Raw genomic sequence first — 9,237 nt, 5'->3', positions numbered from 1 at the left:
CCCCTCCCTCATGAACCCTTGATAATTTATAAATTATTATTTTGTCATATCTTGCACTGTCCGACGTCTCCCTTCACCCACTTTTCTGTTGTCTGTCTCCCAGGGAGGAGGTTATATGTAGATCCTTGTAATCAGTTCCCCCTTTCTACCCCACCCTCCCTCCACCCCCTCCTGCATGAATTCTTATAATAGTTGTCTCATATAATAATTGTTCTTTTGTGATTGACTAATCACAAGTTTTGTCCTCTAGTTACATCATGTTGTGGTCTGAGATTCATCATTATTTAATGTTGCATAGTTTTCGTTTGGTATATGCACCAAAGTGTGTTTATTCATTCTTCTGATGGACATTTAGCCGGCTTCTCTCTTTTTGCTATAGTGATTAGTTTGTGGTGAGCATGGGTGCGCATATGTCTATTCATGTTGCAGCTCTTGTTTCTTTAGCACATATACCAAGTAGAGGGATTTGTTGGGTCATATGGTTCTTTTATTCCTAATATTTTTAACAAGTACCATATTGCTTTCCACACTGGTTGTATTGTCTTAACAGTTCCACCAGCAGTGTATGAGGATATCTTCACACCCTTGCCAGCATCTATTGTTACCTGTTGTTATTGTACTGTGCTCTCAATGCTGGCACAAAGTGCCTTTTCATAGTTGCTTTGGTTTCCATTTCTCAAATGGTTGATTTCGAACATTTCTTCCTGTGTTGGTTGGCTACCTTAATCCTGTAACAGAGAGCTCCATCTAAAATGGGATCATAGCCACAGGCATATAGTCCAGAATTATAACACATCACATAAGGACTTATGGCTAGAAAGGCCATATTAATTGACTATATCTCAGAAGACAGAAGGGGAGAAAGAGACTCCATACTGAAGAAAGCACTAAGCGTTAAACATGGCTATAGCAGTAATGTGGTGAGAGCAAGTGCTGTCAGCCATAGTGGGGCTGAACAGGTTCTGCTAGCTACAAAGGGGGTGGGGGTGGAGCGCACCTCCCTCCCCCAAAAAAGTGTTGGAGGAGTGGAAATGAAAAAAAGAAGGGCCGCGAGTGAGAGGGAAAAGCTGGCAAGAAAGGAGATAAGCCACACAGTCCTAATGCGAGTCCATGCTGCCAACATTGCTGCAGTGCTCAGTATGTGCTGTGTGCTCTGCTGATCACACTCAGGTGGGGAAAGTGCTGCTGGACACGGAGATGAAAGAAGAGAGTACCCGTTCCAAGGTAGCAGTAATAATAATGAAAAAGGGAAAAGTGGGAGGAAAAAAGAAAAAAAAACCAGTGAGGAGAAGGAAGAAGCGAAGAAAAAAGGCGGGGGGTGGAGAGCACAGTACTGTTAGGGACAGAACAAGGAAGTTGGAAAAGGAATAAGGGAGTAGTCCAGAAGAGTTCGGTTTGGGCATGAGCAGTGAGGAAAGAAATGACCTGAAGAAACTTGTTGCGCATTACAGTAATAATAAAAATTACACCCATTTGCACCATGGCAGTTATGTTGGAAGCGCTTCATCTTTTTTTTTTTAAATACTTTTATTGGGGGCTCTTACATCTCTTATCACAATCCATACATTCATCCAGTGTGTCAAGGACATTTGCACATATGCCGCCGTCATCATTATCAAAGCATTCTCTTCCCACTTGAGCCCGATATCAGCTCCTCATTTCTTCCCTCTCCCTCCCCCGCCCGCCCTTCCTCACGAACCCTTGATAAGTTATAGATTATTATTTTCATATCTTCATCCTCCATTGCCCCTTATTCACTTTTCCATTATTCGTCTCCCTGTGGGGGCATTATAGATTGATCCTTGTGATTGAACAGCAACCCCCTCACCCCCCCCTCCCCTAATTCTCCTGGTATCTCTACTATCATTGTTGGCCCTGAGGGGTTTGTCTATGCTGGATTCCCTGTGTTGCGGCCTCTTTATCTGTAGCAGTGTGCATGCTCTGGTCTAATGTGATTTGTAAGGTAGAATTGAGGTCATGATAGTGGAGTGAAGGAAGCACCAAAGAGCTAGAGGAAAGTTGTGTGTTTCTTCAGTGCTATACTGCACCTTGACTGACTCATCTCTTCCCTGTAACCCCTCTGTGAGGAGATGTCCAATTGTCTAGAGATGGGCATTGGATTTCCACTTCATCTCCCCCACCCCCTCGCAGTTCACTTTGGGTATGGTTTTGTTCTGGGTCTTAGATGCCTGATACCAGATCCCATGACACCTCATGATCACACAGGCTAGTGTGCTTCTTCCACTTGGCCTTTGTTGCTTCTAAGTTAGATGGCCACTTGTTTATCAAGTCTTTAAGACCCCAGACACTCTATCTTTTGATAGCCAGGTACCATCAGCTTCAAAGAAACAACTTTTTGTTTAACTGTTCGCTCTTATCTTTGTTTCAATGTTTTATTTATGTTCTAAATTTTAAATTACTTTTTAATTAAATATTTTTTTCATTAAATTTTAAATTACTTCCATTCTTCTGCTTGCATAAGGCCAAATTGCCCCTCATCCTTCTGGTTTATTCATCTGACTGCCTAGGTCACTGATTTAATTATTTTCTTTTATAATATTTGATAGTTTAAATTTTCCATTTCTCTGCATGTCACACATTTTGATAAGTGAAATTTCGCTTTTATTTTGTTTAAAATATTTTAAAGTAGTTCTTGTAAAATTGTTCTTGAGTTGTCTTCTTTAGCCTATGTGCTATATAGTAAGCATATTATAGACTTTAAAAATATTTGAGGTTTCATACTATATTGGTTTTTATTTAATTCCATTGTAATCTGAACATGCATTTTCAAAATTATTTCTATTGTTTTAAGTTTGTTAGCTATAGTCGGTGACCCAGAATGTGGCCCATCTTGATATGAATGCCCCTTCTGAGTTTAAACAGAAGGTGTATTCTTGTGTTTTGGATGGAGTCTTCTGTAAAGTCAGATTAAGTTGGTTGTTAGGATTGCTACTGAGGCCATCTCTATCATAGATTTTTTTTTTTGCTTGCTTGGTCTATCAGATATTGACAGGAATGTTGAAATCTGTAACTATGATTGTGACTTTATCCTTTTAGTTCTATCAGATTTTACCTTACATATTTGACAATCTTTTGTTAGGTGAATATTCATTTTGGATTGTTTTGATCTTTGTTGCACAGTATGATTGGATGTTTTATGTTTCAGTTCTATAGTACCTATTTTTTGTATGTGTTTGTCCATATATGTGTATGTGTACACATGTGTTGGATGTCCCCAAGGCCACGTCCTGATTTAGGAATTATCTAAGAGGACTCATAGGACATAACATGTAGTCCTTCTCATGACTATGATTTATTACAGAGAAAAGATACAAAATGAAATCATGAGAGAAAGGTGTGTGGACCACAATCCATAGTAAATGAGGCACAAGTTTCCAAGAGTGCTCTCCCAATGAAGTCTCATGGGGTATGCCTGTTTCTTCCAACAATGAGCTTTGACATGTATGAAACATTTCCTAGGGAAATGCAATGCAAATTCAGTGCCTAGGCTTTATGCGGGGGCTGTTCACAAAGGCACTTTATTCCTAGTGTGTAAGGAACCCAGGTGGCTGTCGGCTAACCGAACACTTAGTGATTGAAACCTACCAGCAGCACACAGGAGAAAGATGAGGCTATCTCCTTCTGTAAAGATTTGGTGCCTTGGAAACCCTACTCAGGGTCACTGAGTCAGAATCAACTCCATGGTAGGGGTCGCCTATCATGTACTAAAATTCCAGGTTATTATTTAAACTCATGTGCTCCGGATGAAACATAGAGTTTACACACATAGTTTAAATGCAGTAAGTCATTCTTAGCAGGGAATGGTGCGAATCCTCCTAAAATCCAGGTTCTCAGATAACCAGTCTTGGAGTGATCTTCTAGCAGGTTTTTAAAATGATACCTGCTTTAGGTCTACTATGTTAGCTCTTTTCTGCACAGTACACATACTATTTCTCTTATCTTTAAAAATCATTTTATTGGGGGCTCATACAGCATCTATCACAATCCATACATACATATATTTGTCAAGCATATTTGTACATATGTTGCCATCATCATTTTCAAAACGTTTTCTTTCTACTTGAGCAATTGGTATCAGCTCATTTTCCCCCTTTCCTCCCTCATGAACCCTTGATAATTTATAAATTATTATTATTTTTTCATGTCTTACACTGACCGCTGTCTTCCCACTTTTGTTTGTCCCCCTGGGAGGGTGTTATATGTAGATCATTGTGATCGGATCCCCCTTTCTCCTCCCACCTTTCCCTTACCCTCCTGGTATCACTGCTCTCATTATAGTCCTGTGGGGTTTATCTGTCCTGGATTCCCTGTGTTTCCTGCTCTTATCTGTACCCATGTGCATGCTCTGATTCTTTTGACTTTTCCTGTTTTGTTGAACACAGTAATAATCATTTATTTTTAGATTTTATTTATTTTTATGCTAATTATATCACATAATATTAACATTTCATCATTCACATGTACAATTAAGTGACATAAATTATTTTTATCATAAAGGGTAATAAAAAATGAGAATGGATATGGTGATAGTTAAACAAAATAATTCATTTAAAAGTTCTTTTTTACTACATCCAATATCTGTATTATCTATGGGCCTATTTTCATGGTCCATGTGGTAGTTACATAATCTGGTGTCAGTTTGAGAGGATAACGAGTGAAGGGGTGGGAGACTGGCCTGTGAATCAAGATATAACCAATGAGACCTCTGTTTGGGCATGGCCTTCTCCTGACAATTCTGGGAACTCCTGTATTTCCCCCTTAAAGGTGGGAGACACACTCTCTTTCTCTCTCTGCTCACTCCCTGAGAGACGCTCTGTGGACAAGACAAATGGCGCTATGCCCTGAGAGCCGGAGAAACCACATGGACCTGCCTGATGCAACCAGACCTCTGGAGCTGCAGTAGCCATGTAGAGACGCCTGCCATTGCGGATATGCTCACAACGCCACTGGATCCACAAGACTTCCAACCCACTGGCCTGTGATCCTGCTGCATTCAGGGTCATTGCATTCACGTCATTCGTGAGTCTGAAGAGGACTTTATAGATTGGTATCAGAAATATGGGCTAATATTGAACTTTTGGACTTGATCTGGACTGGGCAGGGATGTTTTCCCAATATTCAATCAGTGGCCATGCTCCAGTCTATCCAGAACTGAAAGGTAGGGCTGGGGTCATGATAGTGGGGTTGAGGAAGCCTCAAAGAACCAAAGGAATATTGCAGAGGAATATTGTGTGTTTCATTGGTGCTGTACTGCACCCTGGTTGCTTCATCCCTTCCCTGTGACCCTTACGTGAGGGGGATTGTCTACACATGGATTTTTTGTCTCTCTGCTCCAACCCCTTTCATTTTCAACAATATGTTTTTTGTTTTGTTTTATTTTCGGTGGGGTGGGCGGGGAGTCTTCTGGTGTCTGTTACCTGATTTCTTCAACACCTCATGATGGCACAGGCTGGTGTGCTACTTCCATGTGGCTTGTTGCTTCTCTGCTATATGGCTGCTTGTTTAACTTCAAGCCTTTAAGACTTCGGACGCTATATCATTTGATAGTGGGACACCATCAGCTTTCCTGACCACATTTGCTTATGCACCCATTTTGTCTTCACTAATTGTGTTGGGAGGGTGAGCATCACAGAATAACAGGTTGTTAGAACAAAGTGTTTTTGCATTGAGGGAGGGTTTGAACAGAGGCCCAAAGTCCATCTACTTCCTCAGTGTATTGCCATATAAATATATGTACATAGGCATATATTTATTTCATACCTCTATTTTTATGAATTAATATGTTTACATAAGTGCACACCTATGTTTATACCTCTATCCATAGCTTTGCTTCTTAGATTTTTCCTCTGTTTCCTTCCTCCTGCTCCACCATCATGCTTGCCTTTCTTCTGCCTCTTAGTAACTCCTCTCAGCTAGATTGCTGTTGCTCCACACCACTGGGATCTCTATGTCCTCCTCGTTGTTAACCTTAATTCCCTAGTTGTTCCCCTGCCTGTGGTGTTGTTTGCTCACTGCTCCTTTCTCCTGCCTTCTCCCCCCAAGTCCCTCTGGAACTGTCAGTCCAGTTGCTTTCTCCTCAGGCTTGCTTCCTATGCCTATCTTATATAGGTAGGCAAATCAACCATAACAGAGACAAAACAAAATGAAAAGATTGAATAAAAAGAAAAAACAAAACAAAAAAAGCAAGAAAAGAAAAAAGAAAAGGCACACATTAAAAAATTAGGCATACATAATTTCAGGTTTGTCTGCTGACCTTTATGACTATCTCCCCACCGGTCCTGGGTGGTTCCAGAAACTTCTCTTAGCCAGAAGTCTATTTTGGGGCCTCCTCAGGGGTTTTGTGACTTTACTTTCCTCCCGTTACTGATCTGTTACAGACATTGTGTTTTAAAAATAGAAGCTCTAGAAAAAGATCTTTTTCAGCAGAGGAGATACATCTTTTTGGACAGTGGGTGGAGATAGGTATGTAGAATGTGGGCACATTAATTTAGTCATGAGACTTTAATTCAATCAGGTGGCGCTTGGTCAGGGCATGTGCTATATTCATTATATATATGTATATATATATATTCATTTAATCTTACTAATTTTAATAATATGAAAGAAAAAGAAAGCTAGTTCTATTTCATAATATCAAGTTAATTTTTATTAAGGAAGTAACTCCTTAATGTAATAAGTAAGGAATTACTTCCTTAATAGAAATTAACTTGATATTATGAAATAGAAGTAGCTTTCATTTTCTAACTCTAGTACATTTTATACATATTGCTAACTCCTGCAAATCTTATTTTAGAACAAAAATCTTGTTTGTTTGTTTTCCTTAATAATATTCCCAGCAAGTAAGACAGTTTTAGACCCTTAGTGAAACCTAATTTGTGCAAAATATTTTCTATTATCTTATAAAATATAAAACAAAGCAAGGTATATAATATTCCATTCTATATAGTATTTTTCAATAAACTCTCAGATTAGTTCTATTAAGTCTTTTACATATCATATACTTTTGACCAATTCATATAGAAAAGGAATATGCTGTTAGCTGTTACAGGTGTCTTTCAAGGATGTATGTGTGGACTTCACCCAGGAAGAGTGGTATCTTTTGGACCCGGCTCAGAAGATACTCTACAGAGATGTGATCCTGGAAAATTACAGCAACATTGTCTCAATTGGTAAAGATATCTCCTTCCCCCATGTAACTATTATGCATTGCTGAAATTTGTGGGCTTCCTGTAAGATTTTCTGGTTAGAAGCTTTGAGATTTTGGGTTCTGAATTGACTAAACCCTTTTGTTACCATAAAAAAAAACTCTTTTTTTTCTGCCCAGTTATTGGTTCATTTGGGCATATTCTTTGAGCAGCCCTTGAAGTTCTATATTTTTTCAGTCTCTGAACCCAAGGCGTTTAAATCATTTTTTTATTATTTTTTTCTTAACAGGATTTTGTGTTACTAAGCCAGAGGTGATCTTCAAGATAGAGCAAGGAGAAGAGCCCTGGATATTAGAGGAGAGATTATCAAGCCCGTCTCACTCAGGTGTGTTAGCGAGCTTTCAGGCAGATGAAATCCAGAGGATTTTAGATCAAAGTTAATTGGATTAGGAGTTTACCACCTTTGGAATATTTTTATAAATATTTTTTGAGCCACAGACCTTTGAAAGTTGAGCAAACACATTTGACTCATGTCTCTAAGTTAACTAACACAGTCCTCCCAATGCCATTCTCACTCATAAATGCTTTCCTTTTTTTCTTAAATATGAGAGAAATTTACCTATACCCATAACTCATACTTAGGTAGTTTCATTTTAGATACTTCTTTGTTTCTCTTTTTCAGCTGTGAACATAATCTACCCTTTATCATTGTTTTTGGATCTATTTTTAGCTGATATTTATTCATATAATTTATTCAGTAGATATATAATGAATATTCATTATAACCTAGTAATGTTTCAGATAATTAACAGAATAATGTTCCTGTTATCATAGTGTATACAAGAGGCCTTCAAAAATATCATGGAAAAATGGAATTAAAAGATAATCTTTTTTTCCCCCACAAACTTTTAGATAGCTCTTTGCATATTACAATGATGGGCAAAACACAGCACACACGTGCATATATCGCACCCACACAATGTTGGGTGATGGTAAGTACTGTGAATCATTAAAGCGGATATGGAAAAGGTGGTATATGCCAGTTTTGGCAAAGAGATCAGAAAATACCTATCTGATGAGCTCCAAAGTAGAGCTGAGACTATAATAATAAGTTAAGAGTGAGTTGTGTCCATTCTTAATATTCTAGGTTGAGGGAACCTATGCTGAACTTCTTATATACAGATGCGTTTGTGGGGTACCAGCCCTCACAATCAAATGTGTCCAAGGAGTGGTTGTGTAATTGAGGGGTAAAATTAAAGAGACATCGGGCAAGTTAAGGCATGCAAGGGTTCACCTCTGGGACCACCAAGATTTCAGGAGCCAGGTCCATGCAGAGAGAGAGAATATATTTCCAACTAAGGCTTATATACATGCAAGCCCCCCTAATTACAGGTAACTGCATTCATAACTTAACCTTAAAGGTCCCTGAGTACATTGGAGGAGTAGCCTAACACTAGTGCTAGGGCCAGGTAAGGGGGACTGGCTGTCTTCAGAGCCTAGAGACCAATAGCACATTGTTGCCATAGTTAAAGCTGCTGTCTAGATAGCAATTAGCCATGAACTTGTAAGAGATAACTTTAAGGTAGCACTATTATGGGAGGATACAGTGGGGAACAATATTAATTATGATAATGTGATTGTGACTCACCTCCAACTCACAAGGGTGAAGGCCTCCCTCGATCCCAGAAACCCAGCCTGCCAGGCTTCTTTTTTTTCCCCCGGGCTTCTTGATTTATGAGACTAAAGGATTCATCCAAATACACTCTTTTCCTGTTTTCTGCTTCCCATATGTGTTCTTTGAAGTGTTTGAAGTATGGTAAGGGAGCTAGCATATTTTGTGTGATAGGAATACCCTTGTGAATAAATATAGATCAGATAATAAAAGTCATCATGTGTGATTTACAGTGTTTTTTTAAAAATCATTTTATTGGGGACTCATATAATTCTTATCACAATCCATACATACATCAATTGTGTAAAGCACATTTGTACATTCGTTGCCCTCATCATTCTCAAAACATTTGCTTTCCACTTGGCCTCCTGGAATCAGCTCCTCAGTTTTCATTTTTTC

General features: G+C 38.9%; 1 protein-coding gene across 1 annotated transcript in view; it reads left to right on the top strand.

Moving 5' to 3' along the window:
* The window catches only part of ZNF248 (zinc finger protein 248), a 34,445-nt gene that overhangs the window by 6,787 nt on the left and 18,421 nt on the right, over positions 1-9,237 (top strand). The window contains exons 3-4 of the mRNA XM_045290279.1: positions 7,061-7,190; positions 7,456-7,551. Coding sequence (XP_045146214.1) covers positions 7,061-7,190; positions 7,456-7,551 — 226 coding nt within the window. The remainder of the gene's footprint in view (positions 1-7,060; positions 7,191-7,455; positions 7,552-9,237) is intronic.

Source organism: Echinops telfairi, unplaced genomic scaffold (genome assembly GCF_000313985.2).
Source record: "Echinops telfairi isolate 266 unplaced genomic scaffold, ASM31398v2 ScPeMD7_35;HRSCAF=133_1, whole genome shotgun sequence".
NCBI lineage: Eukaryota > Metazoa > Chordata > Mammalia > Afrosoricida > Tenrecidae > Echinops > Echinops telfairi.
This window is presented reverse-complemented; position numbering and strand designations above follow the sequence as displayed.